Raw genomic sequence first — 19007 nt, forward strand, 5'->3', positions numbered from 1 at the left:
ACTTTCAAAGATAGACGGTCTATCTACCTCAGCCCCACCATGGTTGTGGCTGAGGTAAGATAATTTATGATTATGACACCACTGGACGGCAGAAAATGTCATATATACTTTTTTTTTTATAAATTTTTATTTTGAACAATTCTGGGGGTGGGGGCCGGGCCACCCTTTAAAAAATAAACTCTAGAGTAGTAGAAATCACAAAAATATTCATGGAAAAGAACTATAAACGACTAACTACGAGCTTTCATCCATAAACGGCCAGCTTTATTTACAATTTTCGTGGGAAAAACATGAATGATACTGAATGAATGTATACCGTACGGTTAATAAATGTTTATTTATTTATTTTATATTTTTTTACCTAGTTATCCCGGGCCCCTAGTGGGCCTGGGCCCCGAGGCACTTGTCCCGATTTCGCGGAACTCTCGGCGCCTCGCCATTGAATAGTATAGGCGGTGACACTAAAATTTAGATTCATTTATTAGCCAGAGTACATGTAGTCCTAGGACTATTTATCGTATGTATTATTATTATTATTATTATTATTATTATTATTATTATTATTATTATTATTAGTATTAGTATTATTATTATTATAGCAAAATTTGATTTTTAAAAAAATCATTTATTAACCAGAGTACATGTAGTCCTAGAACTATTTGGCCTATGTATTTTTATAGCAAATGTTCTTTTTTTCCATTTTTTAGGGCCTATATTCGTCAACAAAATGTCGAATCCACAGGAGACAGTTAAACCAGGGGTGCACCAGAGTTTCCTCGACAAGTGGTCCACGTTCCCCCAACAGATGCCCCGCCCCCCCCAAAAAAAATCAGGGTCAAGTAGTTGGAAATTATCTAAATTTTGTGAGATAGCGCCACTCAACTGATCATCGAGCCCCACCCCCCCCCCTTTTTCAACGAACAATGAAACAACTTTCTTTACCTCAATATACAAGTTTTTCATAATAAAGATGTGTATAAGAATCTAACATAATACTGTTCATTTTGGGCCGGCTTCAAGCGAACTAATCGAAAGATTATATTCCTAGCACTAAACATGATATTGATGTTACTAATAAAAAATATAAAATAAATAATTATTGACTTCGAACCTGGAGAACATTCAATCGCCACGTCCTCAGTATGACCACAGTCATGATCACCTATAGTTGGATATGAACACGACGAAAGCCTAGACTCCGAACCACTGCAGTCAACTTCATCTAAAAAGATGCTTTGATATGCATTTCCCTGGTATGCATACGTGAGGGTCTGCACTGGATATCCATAGCCTAGTTCACGACAAACCACAAGTGCATCATTATAATCCCAGCGATCATCACAAACTGTTCCCCATTCTCCGTTATAATATATTTCAAGACGTCCTTCATAAATTGTACTTCCATCGGCCAATCGGACTGAAAATGTATCTAGAAAAACATATTGCGTTAGTAAAGATGCTGCAGTTCACAGGGGTGGATCCAAGATTTTGTGAAAGGGGATGGGGACCCTCCCCCGGGAAATTGTTGATTCTTAAATGCTCGGATAATACGCACTTTTCTGCATTCTCAGCGGGGTGTTAAATAAATAATGATATAGATAAATATGATGAACGGGAAATAACAATGGGGGAAGGCAAATACCACCCTAAACCCAAACAGTTTTTGGGGCCCCAGGCAGGCTAGCCCCTGAGTCCGACACTCTCTGAGCAAAGATGGTCATCAAAATGGTAAAATTGAAGACAGAAATAGAATATCTATAGATTATCTTAGCATAATGAAAATTGTTATGTTATATCTAATAAATCCTGATTCATTAATCATTATATTGGTATTGTGCACATACATACATACATACATATAATGTAATTTATCGTATAACATTGTGATAAATAAAATAAGTAGGCCTAAAATATCTAAGAGAGCTCTAGTTACTCTTTGTGCCCATAATATACAGAAGCTTTGAATTACCTGAGTCAGCAGAACCGATGGTTAAAAATAGCATAACGATGACTTTAATCTTCATCTCGTTTTCTTAACAATCAAATTAATCGAATGCTAAATCTGTAGAAGAAAAAACACATTCCACAATAAATTTGAGGGAGCTCACTCATTTCATACAGGCTAGTAAGCTAAGAATACTATAATGGCTCCTCATAACCTAATCAGTGTTATTTTGTACATATTGAATGATCAATCAGGGGTAATACCAACAACCGTCAATGTAAAAAGTAGGCCTAACATTACCACTAATTGTACGTCTAAAGAGTATGGCCATGTCAATAGTGTGTTCTAATGTATACTTCATTTATTCAACTAAACACATCTACGCAGTTGTGGTTTATAGCATAAAAAAACAGATAATTTGACGATATTGCTAATTACCTGTGTGATGTGTTTCGTATCGCATAGCAACACCAGTCAGTGCGATAACAGTTACATTGATTTCTATGAAATTACCTCCTCACGGCTCATGTACAAAAAGGTTTTAATAGTTGTCTTGGGTTTGAATGGCGCCTCAGCTAAAAATAATAAACTTGCTCTAGCTATTGACATAAGCCAATGTTGTTTATTGAACCATGGTGGTGTAATTTCATATTTAACCTACGATGATTCAACACAATTCATTTCGATTTCTTTGTTACGTCATGGCTGAATCACAAAAGGATTGGATTGACAACGCTGTGGGTCAATATAGGCAGCAACACTGGACCTCGAGTATTAATGTTTGCATGCACGTAACTACCCTAAATGTAAGCCGCGTCACTAACATAAATATTCCTTTCCGGTACACTACAATTTCACAGTCTTGCAGACTTCACAATTTCCATAAAAAGTACCGGATCCGTCCTGGTCAAAAACGTTTGTGTATTATACCATTTCCCAGTGTGATCCAACAATTATGGGATAAATTCTAATTTTCTAATTGGCCCAGATGGTAAAATAAATGGCGTCTACATAGAGACAGCAGAAGGTCCCGGTTTCGAATTCCAATGGAGCAAACGTTTCTTCGAACTCGCCGATTTCTCTTTTTTAACAATCGAAAATCATGTATACATAGGCCTTTCACTTATTCAATTCAAGACCATCTTCAGTATCTGAATATTTCTGTTCTCTAAATTTAAAATCTAAAACACCATATGGAACCATGGAGGAAGTTTCCTCATGACTGAACCAAACGGAACCACACAGACAGTCAACAAAGTGTTTTTAAATGGTTTACCAGAAACGGGTGAAGATAGGCCTACATGTTTATTACAGTGAATGAATAAATCATAGAATCATCTGTAACAAGTTGAGTTGATTTTCTAAATTTATGCCAATAGAAATTGAAAATGAATGATTGTCAGATGAGATACGTTGTTGGCGATCTCTGAGACAGCTACTGCTCCAGCTATTTTACCTTTTCTGCTCTCCATACGAGAGGCACTATTCTTTTCTATCTTGTCAACAGCTTTTTCGAAGTGTTGTGTGAATTCAAATACGCGCTTCCTTCATGTTGGTTGCTATATTTTCGATTGACTTGTACGGTTCGTTTTATATTTTTGAAGTTTCTAAACACTTGGCAGATCACTACAGTTTTCTAATGAATTTGCAAAGTGGCTTTTACCTTCTACAGGTTTGAGGAACTCCACGGGCATGTTTCCTACTTTTACTTCTATTTATCTTACTGTACAGTGTCATTTTGTTTTGTTATCTACTACTTGGTACTTGGTTAGTTATCCTCCTAATATCCCAGTGAGGGATTTAAACAGGAGGCGTGGAGAGAGTGGTCGGTCTGAAATTAATTTTCGTTGCTTTGCTGTGTAGTAAGTGATAATTTGAAGGGTCGGGGTTTATATTGCAATCGATATCAGGCAGGAGATTCCAGTCTTTAATAGTGCGGGGGAAGGAGTTCACATAAACATCGGTCCTCCGATCAGAAGGCAGACACTGGAATAGAAGCATTAGGCTGGAAGGCAGAGAAAACAAGGGCAAAAGATTATTTTATTTTTTCCTTTTTATATCTTATTCTTGTTCTGTTCATTGCCAAAACACCATAAATCAAACAAAGAAAAAACATCCAACTGAGTGAGTTGGCAGGAAACCACAAAAGCGAAACTAATCGCTGTAACATCAGTGTTTCCTCCCAGTTTCACATTAACATTTAAACATATATTAAAATAAACTTAGGGCATATTAAAATGCTTTTTGATTAATTTACTTTAACTAATTTTTAGGTCCAAAACTTATATATATTCCCTATTATGGTAAAGAACAAACTTGGGTCCCAGAGAAAAAGTTTGGGAAGCAGGGTATTGGTATTTAGCAAGGACTGTTGTTGGCTCACTTGGGCACCGCTGGTGGCGCTGTAATATAGAGATAGGGTCTATTTTATTTATTTAATCCAATAGTAACCTCAGAGAAAACTACTGTTATTATATTCGTACATGGAGGTACTTTCATGACTTAATACAACACTGTGACAATAATTTACATGTTTCAGTCGAAAACAATAAACATAACTACAAAATAAATATAAAAAAATATGATCATTTATTTTTTTTCTTTAGAAAAATGAACCATTAAACCTTCACACAGAAGACATTGTTATATGAAGTACCAATGTAAGTTTAATTTGGAATACAATGAAACAACTTTCTTTACCTCAATATACAAGTTTTTCATAATAACGGAACGCTGTATTGCAGTGGTTCTCAAACATTTTTGGCCAATGATCCAGACTAAAATCAGGCAATTTGCTGCGACCCACCTCCCGGGACGATTAAAAAACTTATACCGTGTACAATATGAGTAGTTAACTGGTAAATACAACTGGAGTAAGAAGTCTGTATGATACTTAGAATACGGTCTTTTTAGTACTTCAAATTTAAGCATGACATGAAATTATTAAAAAACCTAGAAGAGTCTGCAACCCTCTAACTAATATACTTGTCAACATTTTGGTTTGCAACCCATATTTTGAGAACCACTGCTGTTTATACTGGAACGATACAAGAAGTTAAAAGATCAGTTTTCTTATACCAAAAACATACTTACAGTATATTTAATAGTTAATATTTTATACATAAATATTGCAATTTTCAGCATATAGCCTGGCATTCTCCAGACTATTAATCTTATTTGACAAAAACATGACATGCCTAAATATGGTCATTATGACATAGCAACATGACCATATATAGGCACATCATGACTATATATGGGCATACAACTGTTTTTGTGAAATAAAATTTGATAGTCTGGACAGAGCTTTACCAGATGTCTGTCAAACTTAATATGAGAATGTTTGATCAGATACCATCATCATTGTCATCATCATCATCATCGTTATCATCATCATCATCATATCATCACTGCATAAGGCAAAAACCAAATTTGTGGAGTTGCCTAATCACAGAACATTTGGAAATCACTGTCGATCAGTGAATCATTTTTTGTTACTACAGGCAGTAGGCGTGATTCTGTGGTTCATTGTCAGCCGTCACTCACCTAATACATTTTGATTGTGATATGGTTGCCACAGTGCTAAAAATCCATGTTTTAAGATTTGGTTAATGCGTTTAAAGCTTGGAAAGTGACGTTTAAACCACTTGGACAAGTCAAGTGGATAAGCGGTAAGGCAGGGGTGCCACTCATTATGGACTTAATCAACGCTGGTTAGAGCTGCTCCTCGGCCAAGGTTCAGTTGGTAAAACCAAGTCTTCTTGAATAAGGACTTAAAATGAAGGTTCAGTGTACACACCAGACTTGTGTGCACTTCAAAGAACATTTCTTATAAATTTACTTCACATTTTATATTACATTTTGAGATTATACTGAATCTATAAATAATAAATAAAGCCATTTCATCTTTCGGAAGAGTAGGGGGGGGGGGGTTACATAGATGCTATGGTTCAATTCAGACCATGTTGTTGTGGAATGATGCAAACATGAGGTTACTATCAGCATCTCTTTACGGTGGCTAGGTAGTCACAAACCACATCCATGCACAATTCAGCACAATGACACTGCAAGTTATGGGGTTATTTTCCCACCCTACCTATGCCTACAATGTAATACAAATATTTTGAAAATCTCTTTGGTGAAATATTTGCACAAAAAAAGGCCAACCCTTGGTTTAAAAAAAAATTTGGGTCACTAAGGCTTGGGGACCAAAATAAAAATGGCCTCATTCTCATGATCATCAGCAAAACATTGTTACCCTTTCATGTTTAGGTCCCTCACTATTGATGATTTCGATTGGTTAGTCGGTTTCAATTGGGACTGTATTATTCCCTCAATCATTTGACCACCAAAATTTATAGTCAGCTAAATTATTACTTAAGTACAAAAAATTGTTTTCCTTTATAAACGTAAACTAATTTAATAACTTATATATTGCAACACACTTTCTCACATCACAATAGGCTAAGAATTAAAATATGTCTATTAAAATATACATGTCTGTGATTAGCTAATGAACTTTTGATATATTTAAGTTATTAGTTTTAAATAAAAATTAGAACCATAAATATTTGCTTACAGAACAGATACCAGTGTCCCTATATTCTTTGAATACACCAAAATATTATTTTGAAATAAATGAATTTCTGTAAAATAGCAGAAAATGAATATTTTCACCTGGGCATCATTAGAGGCTGTGAGTTATTTTACCTTTAATATGGCAATTTAATGGCTTAATTGAGTTTTCTTCATTATTTTACTACTGAGAATAATACTAATCAAAATATATGTATGGAATATTTAAAATTAAACTTAAAATCTACTATAATAACAATCATTAAAAAATGTTTGGCATTTATATTGGATAATATACTGTATGTAAGTTTCAAACAATGTATGCAAATTCATAGACTCAATGGTCAAAGTTCATTGTTATGCATAAACATTCGACCAAGGAGGTAATGTACCATTTTGAAATTTAATTTATTAATCATACCATGTACCCCTTATTAATACTAGATAGACATAATTATACAAAGTGTCTTGCACACGGACACATGAACTGGCATGAACTTCGAACTCAGACATCAGTGGCGTATCTAGGAATCTCGAAATGATGCTGATGGGTGACGCAAAAGGGTTATGGGGGCTCCATAATTAGGTGAGGGGATGCTGGCTTGCAAAATAAGGTGATTTGAGGTGATATTTAAGTACTTGACCATGAATTTGGGGGACTGGGGGTGCAAGTATTTTTTATGGGTGTGAGCCCATGCATGCCTAAATTCGTCACTTCCAGACATACTGTATACTATTATTGGTAGAATTTACCTGTAGGCCTAACCATTACCATATTATGTAGCCTGGTTGTCAGTATCGAAATGGTAATTTATGTAGGCAGGTGGGGGTGTCTCTTCTGGCTTCCTGTACGCATCTGGCTGATTTACCACACTATCATATGAGGGAGGTAGATCGACTGCTGGTGCTTCCTGGTTACCGTTGCTTTGTACCTCCATTGGAATAGTTGGTGGACGTGTAGCAACATGTACTGGTTGTGGACGTCTCCTCTTACTATGAGAAAAACATTTACAAAGCCAGACGAACCCAACAACGATTCCAATGACAACTCCTGCTACCGTTCCCCCAGACATAGGTGGGGCTGAAAAATAATCATATTTTGTCTGATAATATTGTATAAGTATAGGATATCTTTCCATGTCATTTATGTAACTTCTAGGAAATGAAGTATTATAACACACCTAAATAGATCCTTGTCATTTGATTGGTGGATTTTGTATCAAGTGACATTAGTTATTAACACTGTTTTGTCACTCATCATAGAAATTTAGTTCCACTGTGCATTTTTACCTCCATCTGTTTTTGTCCATTGCACGGTGCCTAGAAAACAAAGAATCTTTCAGTTTGGTAAATCCATCAAATGAGGTCCATTGCACGGCGCCTTGAATTCAACATGACTTCAAACTAATACAATCTCTTGATTTGTTCAAAAGTTGTTGGACTGTTCCATTTAGAAAAAGGGTAGATTTTTTTTATAAAATATCAAATGACAACCTATTTTAGGTGTGTTATGAAACATATAATGATATTTTTTCTCAGAAATTCATCAAACTTGGCCACAATGTTCCTTTACCTAAGATCTAGAGCTGATTAAATTTTGAAGGGCCAGGGTCAAAGGTCAAGGTCACAATCAATGAAAAACTTTTTTTTATTTATTTGTCTACAGCCCATAGTTTTGATCACAAACTTGGTCACAATGTTCCATGACCAAAGACCTCATTACCTCCACCAATTAAGTTGGCAGGAGGTTATGTTTTTGCCCCTGTATATGTACTTATTTGTCTGTTGGCATGTGTTGTGAACAGCCTATAGCCCCAAAGTTTTCATCAGAAATTCGTCAAACTTGGCAACAATGTTCCTTTACCTAAGATCTAGAGCTGATTAAACTTTTAAGGGTCAGTGTCAAAGGTCAAGGATACAATGATCGAAAACCTTGTATAACTGTTTGCCGTATAGACGTGTGCTAATACGGGTTTGCCGGTAAAGTGTAAACAAACATACAACCATTAATTTCAAAGTGATATATGTGAAAACATTTTGGTGTAGTGGTTAGAAGAGTGTTTTCCACAATACCAGCCCCGGGTTCAAATCCTAAAGAGTCTACTTGTTTTTTTTTGGTTTTTTTTCCATTATTTTTTTAGGATACTAACTAGTAGAAACAACTAACCAAAAGAATTATTTGCATGTCTGCGATTTGACATCGGTTAAAGGTTATTTATTTTCGCATTTGGATCCTTTTCCCATAACTTATGTGACTTTCATGCGAAAATTTATCGGGTAACTTTGGGCCCATTTCCGCAGCGTAAAATAACAAAATGGCTGCTTTCCGATAAATTATCAGATAATGCTGTTTCAACCTAAATGTTTCAAAGTAAGAAAAATACAAACATCACTAAATGATTGCCATCTCATACCTTCTACAGCGTAAACACAAGTCACGGCTACGTCATCACTGTGCGAGCAGCCATATGCAATGTTGTCAGTGTCAAAATGACAATCACTTAACCGCGACACTCCAGTACAACTAATGGCGAATTTATGAACATGATTGTCTGATACAGTGTCAAAGCTGTGTGCATCCAGTAATCCTTGCTCAGCTCCATCAAAACCAAGCTCTTTGCAGACAACGTATGATTCTTCTAGTGACCAGTTGCGTGAACAAAGAGTTCCCCAGACACCGTATAGGTACAACTCAACGATCCCTTGATTACCCTTACCATAACTTCCAACTAGCCGTGCACTGCGTTCACCATAATTGTCATCTAAAAAGATTAAAATTATTATTAACCTAAAGATATGTAAAATAAATGCACATGTTACGGTTTTGTGAAGAATATAATGAAGTGTCAAACTTGGATGGAATAGCAAAATGCCTGAAGTGTCAGCACCACCCTTATAATATATAGAGCCCAGGTATTCAACCTTTTTAAGCTTGGGGCCAGTTCCAATCTGTTGAGATCAGCGGCATCCCAACATAATTTGTTGTACTTCCATTTTTTTTCTATGTCAGCCCCACCCATTTTCTTTTATAGCGGTGCGGATTCGAAACAGAAGGGGCCAGGAAAGAACTTTAACAGACTGGGGAAAATTAATAAGAAAATAATAATTAGAAAATTTATAATTATGGCATCTCTAGATGGTCAGAAACAGCACTATCAGACTTAAATTTGAAGAACATTTTCTTTATTTCTCCATTTTATTTTAGAATTTTGAAAAAAAACCCAAAAAAACTTACACTCTAGGTTCTCCTACCCTGCCACTAGGAATTTCCTACCACAAAAATATCCATTACCAGTTGGGTTGGAGCATTTCAACAGAATAACATGGCCCCGAGCCTGCTGGTGCCGCAAATGGTTAAACATTGCATCATATCAGCACTCCAGTTAATCCACTATCCCCATTAGTCTCCCCTGTCAATAACCTACGACACTACATACAGTGAGCTACACTCGGAAAAATCCATACTTTTGTATACAATGCTAGAGTAAGGGTGCCGATGTGGTGTTTCTATAAACAGAGAAACTTTTTCTAAAAATCGGCCAGAAAATTATTTATTTTTAGCAATGTTGCACGGGCCGGAATAAAATCTTTGGCAGGCCAGAGTTGGCGAGCGGGCCAGGGGTTGAATACCGGGGACATAGACCTTCCACCTAATCCACACTATTGTCTTAGCCCGATAAATCATACTTCTGGCAATGAGAACTGTTGCCATGATAGTATTATAGATCAAGATAAAACTAGAAGGCTCTAAAATCGTTTAAATGAAAAGCTTTTGGATAAATTAATAGTCATAGTTCCCAGGGCTTACACCTCCTGGATATGATCACTTCCGAGAAATTTTGAGCAACGCCCAACCATGCCTAGTAACATTCTCGTCGGGGAGTCGGGCCACAATCGGGCAAATCCTGGTGCAATCCCTGCAAAGTACTAGGTCTAGACCAAGGTTTTAAAATTGAAAAATAGAAAAACATCATGTATGTTTCTTTTTGTACTGATGCCTACAGTACTTTGTAAACACATTATACAATACCAGCAGCTGTATGTCAAAGGAACATTGAGGTAAACAAGTATCATTTCCTTGTTTAATCTAAAAATTCCTCTCATTACGATATCAGTTGTTTGTTTGTTTACAAACCATCAAGGAGCCTCATCAAATGTTTCAATATGTTGTGTTTACCAAACTATCTACAGTTTGATGCGACAGGACACAAGGGAATCTTGTATTAAGAGATTTCAGTTGAAAAACCTCATAGTGATAATGATGATAACCTATGTAGGACAAGGAATTCATTTGTTGTAACAGAGTAGTATTCATATGTTTAAAATTATAATGTTAAGCGATAGTCTGCTGCAATACTGGAAGTTTTATTGTTCTAAATTTTACGACATTTTATTAAGGTTTTAGCTATTTTAATTCTATTTTTAACAATGGTCCATTGCAATTCTGTAACTTTTTTAGGTTCTATTTTATTTTTAATGCTTCAACTTTTATTAATACAGTATGCTGTTTTAAGAAATTTATTAGGTTTTAACTTTGAACTGCTTTTTTTTTTTTTACTTTTTATTGTCGAGTGCATGTCTCTTTATGCACCTTCTTGTTAAAGTTTGGCACTTATGTATTCATTTTATATTTTTGTCATCTGTCAAGCAATACAATGTTCTGTATTTTTATATGGACAAATAAAATTTCTTGAATCTTTAATAATACATTTTAAATAAAAATATATGGTCTCCAATGGGATTTGAACTTTCTGATTATGGTTCTGGTGCTGTATATTCTCGCATATAAGACAAGGCTTTAAATAGCAAATTACGATAAAAAAACAAACATGGGGCCATCTTATATACGCAACACATACACGTTTGATTTTAATCATATTCATTTTATGTGCAGATTGAACACACAAATTTACTACTAAAATGATGCTAACAACTGTTAGTATGAATGCACTGAAACAATATTTTTATGAACATTTAAAAGCCTATATTACTGGTATTACAGAATTTGGAAGATTAGCCCTTCACTTGGCTTCGGTTTTAGCCAGTTAGATGCAGTATCTAGATATAAAGAGCAGCAAAAAGGCAAAATTACGAGGGAGTTGTCTTATACGTCTAACATACAAAAAGCATCTAAAAATCTTTTTAGACTCAGGGGTCGTCTTATAATGTGGATCGCCTTATACACGAATTGACTGAGTTACATATGCAATACCTTGAGATAAAAAAAAAAACCATCCTAATGGAAAAACTTACAATCATTTGAACACTGTAAATGTACTTGATCATTGCAGGCCAATTGGCTATCCAATTGTGTAGGTTGACAGTCAGAAAGATGATTCTCAAGACTTTGACAGTTGTATTCAAATGGGTACGTGTTTTCACCTGGTGGAATATAGTGGCTTTGTATAAGAGTATCAGCTTTGTTGTAGCCTAGCTGTCTACAGGCAACTTGTGAGTTTTGATCTGTCCACGAGGAATTGCAAACTGGGTACCACATATCCATGTCATAGATTTCTAATAGACCAGAATTTGAGTAAACACCATCTACAAGCCGTGATGTCAAAGTCACAGCTGAAAAGAAAAGAACACAAATTATCACCTAACAATAAATACATTGGAAGTGATGCCTTAAATTTAACTAAAAACAGTAATGGGTTCTTTCGGGGACCGGCAGTCGTCAGCCAACGCGATTCTATGGAGAACATATATAGAGTACCACAGCTGTGTCGTCACGACGCCAGGTGGCGTTCCCTGTTGTCAACAGACGTTGGTTACCGTTCATTACGCCTGAACGACTTCATAGACTTTCTGGAATAGGCGTTTTGAAATCTAATATTTTACCATCAAAATGTACTAAAAACACAAAAGCTCGCATTACTGTATATTATTAGTTATCAAACACACATTTAATCATCAATTAAAATTTACAAAGAAAAAGTAAGATACGACATCTTACTGTAATAACTACATTAGAAATTGGGATCAGTGGAAAAAATGGCGCCTGGTTGAGCGCTTTTTGCAACGACAGCAATGGAGTAGTATCACGTTGTATCGTGACGTAACACTATAGTACTCTTTTAAAACTGGTTACAAACCTTCCGTGCATTCTATTGCGACGTCTTCAGAGTGTTCACAGTTGTGGATTCCTATTGGCCAATAGGAACATAATGAAAGACTAGGTTCTAAGCCATAGCACTCAACTTCATCTAAGAGAATCGGCTGACTATCATTGGCTGAGAAACGGAATGATTCCCCGATGATGCTTCTTACCGGATCTCCAAATCCCAGGTTACGACAGACAACCCGTGCCTCCAACTCATCCCACCCATCATTGCACACTGTCCCCCATACTCCATTATGGTTGACCTCAACACGTCCCTCGTAAATTGAGCTTCCACCAGCTAAGCGAATGTCAAATATATCTGTAAAAGATAATCATTTAGAAACGACATAAATATGGTTCCATAGGTTTTCTAAAAAATTATTATATTAAAATAATTATAGAAAGTTAATCCCTGCTGAGCCTCGGGGTAATAGGGCTGGAACTTATCCCCAAGTTGTTTTTGTACATTAGTGTGAAGTGGATGAGTCCACCACAGGTTACTCCCAGCAATTTGCTGGTATCCATTTATATAGGTTGGTAGACTGAAGCTATGTAGATGAAGTGCTTTTGCTCAGGGACACTAGCGAAATGTAGAGTGAATGATTGAAACCCCGACCTCAAGTTTGAGATATCATACCAAAGCATTTCCACTGCGCCAAACCACTTTCAAGTTAAAACACTAATAGTACTAGCTATCAATTTTAGTTAATACTGAACAATCATTTATTTCATTTGCATTTTTACATGTCTTATGGACTTTTTCACACTGAAGAGAAAACACCCATGAAATTAGGAGACATTTAACTTTAGTGCATTTCTGAACCTCTCTAAACACACATTTATAGGAGGACCCCAAATCATTTTCTAAACAACCTGTTTTCACTATATGGCTACATCCATTGTTCAATCTTAGGAATCACCAGTATTTAGAGCATATAAAATCACTATAGGCACATTACGATCATTATTACGCAATGCAAACTGTTGCACTAACTTTAATACACTGCACAGCCTACATTACAGTACCGGCCAGTTGTATTGCAAAAATCCCAACGCGTTTTACCCGTTGTCGTTGCGTTGCGTTTGCGTTGAGTTGCGTCTGTCTCTTATACACATCTACGACCCCAAATCATTTTCTAAACAACCTGTTTTCACTATATGGCTACATCCATTGTTCAATCTTAGGAATCACCAGTATTTAGAGCATATAAAATCACTATAGGCACATTACGATCATTATTACGCAATGCAAACTGTTGCACTAACTTTATTACACTGCACAGCCTACATTATCAGATAAAAGGATGGATCGGGGCAGAATAAAATTAATCTAATTTTATAAACTCTATGCAGGGTTGCTGTAGAAAACTAAAGACCCCTTTACACTACACAATAAAAAGGTAAAAAAAGGCTTTTGGGTGGGTGATAGCCATTTTAAGGGTGGGTGGGTGATAACATTGGTAAACTCTAAATAGTAAAAATGGATTTTAAGGATGAAAAAAATGGGTTTTTAATAAGGGTGGGCAGTGGGCCATGAAATTAGCTTTAGACTGGGTGGAAAACTTCAAGGCTGGGTGGCCCCGCCCACCTTCAACCACCATAACTACATCCCTGTCTATGGAGAGATCATTGCCGCAAAAAACCTTTCCAAACACTGAGGCCCATCAATGACCTTATTTCCTGAACTACTGTGTAGACACACTTGTCACAACCTTGTGCTTGATGAACTACAAACATTTGAAAAATATGTAATTACAAAATATCCTGGCTGGTAACAAAGACCACATGTTTTCAAATAGTCTAAATTCCATTCTTCTGATTAATAAACTATCATTGTCAAGGTCACCTACAGTATACATCATTTTTGAAATAAAAATTTCCGGAAACCTGGCAACTACTGTACCACTGGGGAACATCCGGAGGCCTAGGAATTTCGTTCTACGTAGTTTACCAGTGTTTATCTGTGCTCTGTGACTGGTGCACAACCCTAGAGGCTAAGCCTAGCCTTAAAAAAAAAAATTCCAAAAAAATAATGAAAGAAAATAGGGGCGCATAAAACCTGGTTGTCGAAGTCGCAAGACATTTTAGTGGCACTGTTTCGAAATAGACCTGATAAAATGGAGTATATGCCTAGGGGTTGTTATAATATTAACATGACTTTCATCTAGTTCTATGATGCCCCAAAACTGCTGTACAAAATTCATTTTTTTTAAATAGAAAATTTCATCATCATTTTGATGGTACTTGATGCAAGGTAAGGGGCAGTTTCGTTTATCAGAGGAGGTTTGCTTAAAAAGCATAGTTACCAACCGTCTCACATCGTGCGGGATGGTCCCGCATTTCAAAGTGATTTTGGATGAAACACGCATTTTGCAGAAACACATGCATGATCCTAAATTTGTCATGCATTTAACAAAAGTCTATGCGTGATAACGAATTATCACGAATTCAGGGGAAAATGTATTTAAAATTAGAAGAAATTGGTTTATTAAAAATATAAAATGTTTGTGTAGGTATACATAGTTTGGGTGCTCAAATTAAACATATCCTACATTGAAACTCAAATTGTACATGGCTTTATTAATAATATTTTTGCTTATGTATTATCAACAAACACTCTATGAAATCGTTTTAAAAAAGCTTAAAAATGCTTAGGTCATCGGAGCGGCGGAGGGCGTGGCCCCTGCCACTTGGACCCCCCCAGCCAACTGGTCACTCACGCCTTTCAAATCTCTCAGGTTGGTAACTATGAAAAAGGGGGTTCGGCCAAACTACGGTAACAATCTCCCTTGGTTACGGACCTCATAATTCCCTCCTGTAATTGTCCAATCTCAAACAGATGAGAATAGAGTTTGTGAAAACTGTGTAAAAATATCCTGGGCATATTATGGCCATCATAATCATCATCAGCTTTTTAGCACTAAATTAAGTGAGAGTGTCTCTGTATTACTGTATACCATGTATTAGGGCAGCAGAGGCGGCACCAGTTGGGGGGTGGGGAGTGTTAGGGCCCCTGTCGGGCAGAGCTAGTGTAAAAACCACAATTTGTCAGGTAGCAAAACAAATTTTATGTATTTTCAACATGATGAATAAAAAGTATAGCCGCGTTAGTCTGTACAGTATAGAAAGTATGACTTCATCACTCCTGATGAAGTCCACTGTGTGGACGAAAGCTAGAGAATAAATTATATATTGTTAGTCTCAAAAGTGCTGCTGTTTTTTACTTTATGTATTTTCAAGTATTAGTAAACTATGAAATCAATTAAAAGCAAGCATTTGAAACCCTTAAAATATCACATTTTTTCTTAGGCTTCACCTGAAACTGAAACACTTTTGAGAGATTTGAGCGATGCCAGACCACATCCACAATTTCTCTCATTGGAGTTCAATATAATTATGTTATCTCTTTCATATTTTGTATAAATGAGAAGTACAGTAATGATGCATTATAATTTGTTTTGTTTTTTGAACCTATTTAATTTCAGTGCGTAGAGTTCTTATCACTCGATCCTAATCTCTCCGCCACACAGTGCAGCTCATGCAACCACGTTGGACCGTACCACTTTACTTAGAGGGGAATGTTAGGCACCTAATCATAAATAATAAATGAAATGAAATGTAACATTTTATAATGTCTTAAATTCATTTTGGTCAGTCACTATATCTGATATATATATTTTATGGTACTGTATAATCAATAAGAACACTGTATATAAAAATTTGAAGTCAAGGAGACACTCTTAGCCAAGACGCTCTATACTATAGTTAGAATTTAGCAAGCCTAGGCCGCCTTTGCCTACATGTATAATGGTCGAGTCCATCGAACCGGCTAAATTACGCTGCAGGCTTCGAAAAATAACTGAACGTTTTTAACTGCTCATAACAAAAAACTAAACGCTTAATTCTAACTATGTTTACATATTACAAATCAGCAAAGATTTCTCTTACTTTTGATACAAAAATGGTAAACTTTATGCAAGTATTAGCTGAGAAATTGCTGTTTTTCTGTCAACTTTACACCAGCACAAGCTTTTTGGGAATGTTGAACTGCCGCCTATCCTTTACCATTAGTCGATGTGAGTCAGATCGAGTCAATGTCTCTAAAGAAATGGGAGTTCCGACGAGACCTCTCATCCAATCAAATTGATTTTTAGCTTAACAGACAGCTTGATTAGTCTATTTTTACATACCGAAACAGCCGTTAAAATCGGCCCACTGGTTCAGAAGTTAGAGTGATTTTTGTAAACATGATCGCAAAATTGTGTAAACAGACAGGAGTTAATACACTGGGCGATCGCCAACTGACTTGGCTTAAAAAAAAGATTCCGACTACACCTCATTGATTTTAAAATTAAAAATAACATGACATTATAGCTGAATAAATAAGGAACAAGTTGCAAAAACAGCCAAAAAAATCGGTCTAATATTAACGAAAATACGTTTTAAAAAAATGCTCAAAAAGGACTGATTTTCAGCGATTTTGCACCGTTTGGTGATTTCGGGCCGGATTTTTGGAACACAAAACAAATTGTAATGGTATGTTTACCTGAGTAAGCTGACCTGAAGGTTGCTAAAAGTAGGATTAAAATGAATGTGACCATCTTTGATTTTGATTCTTGCTACAGTTACTTCCTGAAACAAAAACACAGGAACCTCAAAAATGATATACTGATTGACCTAGACCTAGCCTAGGCCTATAGGCCTAGGTAGGCCTTGCAGGCTCACGTCCTATAGGGTAAGCTTGCAGTGTTACCTCAGTGGGCTCTACTGTAAGGTTGAGGGAAGGGTGCTATGCACTTTAGTACTCCACCCTGACCCTAACTAAACCTTACCTCAACTCCAGTCTTTGTTTGTAATGTTAAGGTTAGGTAGGGCGGAGTACTAAGGCTACGGTCACACTAGCGTCTCGAGCCTGGCTTGACTCACCGCGGGTGAGATTTCAAGCCAGGCTCGAAATTCTGGGTCGGTCACACTAGTTGGATTGACCTCTAAATTATGAAAGTCGAAACAGCAGAGCCGTAAAGAGAGAGTTTCGCCAATGCTTCACGGGATTCGATATACGCGCGTGTGATTGGGTGGATCGCAATCAAAGATTTTACACCAGACGTGCCCGAACCACTCTTCTTGAACTGATCTTTTATCAGCTTGTATTGGGCTCGCAATGCCTTCACTTTTGTTTGAATTTGGGCCGTCGTTCTCTTCTCATGTCTGAGACTGGCTAATCTGTCAGCAAGCACGCCAAAAATTCCCGTTTTGTTGTTTGTTCTTTTATTTTCTATCCGGTCTCTCAGCTCGGGTTGGCCCCAGAAATCTACTAGGTCAGCAGTTTCCTGGTCGCTCCAAATCAATCGCATTATTATTAATTAAAATTTAAATCAACTTTTATGAAAAGTAATGATTGTGTCTTGATTGAACAGACATGAAGAACTCGCTGGTTTTTAATTCAAGAACTTCTAAACGCAACGGCGTCATCGAGTAATTGGTCGACAGCCGACGAGGAAATGTCAATCTCGGTCACGCCAGGGTCAATCCAGGGTCAATATGGGTGCTGAGCCGGGATCGAGATAGGTAGATTGAGATCGAGGTCACGCCAGGCGCGAGTCGGTGCAGATGCAGTCACATTACGAAAATCTCACCCGCGGTGAGTCAAGCCAGGCTTGAAACTCTAGTGTGACTGTAGCCTAAAGTGAATTAGCGCCGAGGAAAGAAATACACTTACGACTGGGACTAGTCACTAGGCTGGCTGAAAAGTAGGCAAACCCCTAGGCAATGCCTAGGCTAGCCCTCTAGGCTAGCCGGGTTAAGACAGGCTTGGCTAGAGGAGAAAAAGGGTGGGGGATCTTAGCAACCTAATACTAGCCTAATAGTAGTCGTAGTAGAGTAGGCCCTAGCCTACCTGTAGTAGGCTAGCCTAATGTCTAGCAAAACTAAACCAAATTATACCAAATATAAACATATAACAAAGAATCTTATTAAAAAAATTACCTGACTAACATCCATGCTGTGGTCAACTACTTATTAAAAGTTCCATCCTGTACTTTTTTGTCGAATATTATGACGAAACTACCAACACCAGAGCAACTCCCTGACGAGAGACACGACTTTGAATCAATGATGCGCGACGAAATCAAAATAAATAGACTACCAATTGGTGGCACTCTATCAAGTAGTAATAACAAAGATATTCTAGATACTATCTTTGATAATATAATAATAATAATAATAATAATAATAATAATAATAATAATAATAATAATAATAATAATAATAATAATAATAATAATAATAATAATAAAATAATAATAATAATAATAATAATAATAAAAATAATAATAATATTATTAATAATAATGATAATAATAATAATTATAATAATAACAATAA

The 19007-nt window shown here is 36.4% G+C and overlaps 1 protein-coding gene across 1 annotated transcript in view; it reads right to left on the minus strand.

The window, feature by feature from the left end:
• Window positions 1–18746, minus strand: part of LOC117115621 (soluble scavenger receptor cysteine-rich domain-containing protein SSC5D-like) — a 19422-nt gene extending 676 nt beyond the window's left edge. Inside the window, exons 1-8 of the mRNA XM_033259486.1 lie at window positions 18609–18746; window positions 17170–17255; window positions 12616–12942; window positions 11774–12091; window positions 8935–9282; window positions 7306–7601; window positions 4931–4982; window positions 1112–1429 (exon numbers count right to left, since the gene is read on the minus strand). Of these exons, the coding sequence (XP_033115377.1) occupies window positions 1112–1429; window positions 4931–4982; window positions 7306–7601; window positions 8935–9282; window positions 11774–12091; window positions 12616–12942; window positions 17170–17224 (1714 nt within the window). The 5' untranslated portion in view covers window positions 17225–17255; window positions 18609–18746. The remainder of the gene's footprint in view (window positions 1–1111; window positions 1430–4930; window positions 4983–7305; window positions 7602–8934; window positions 9283–11773; window positions 12092–12615; window positions 12943–17169; window positions 17256–18608) is intronic.
• Between the last annotated feature and the right edge of the window lie 261 nt (window positions 18747–19007).

Source organism: Anneissia japonica, unplaced genomic scaffold (genome assembly GCF_011630105.1).
Source record: "Anneissia japonica isolate Jap-2015-1 unplaced genomic scaffold, ASM1163010v1 scaffold16662_len1167910_cov178, whole genome shotgun sequence".
Classification (NCBI taxonomy): domain Eukaryota; kingdom Metazoa; phylum Echinodermata; class Crinoidea; order Comatulida; family Comatulidae; genus Anneissia; species Anneissia japonica.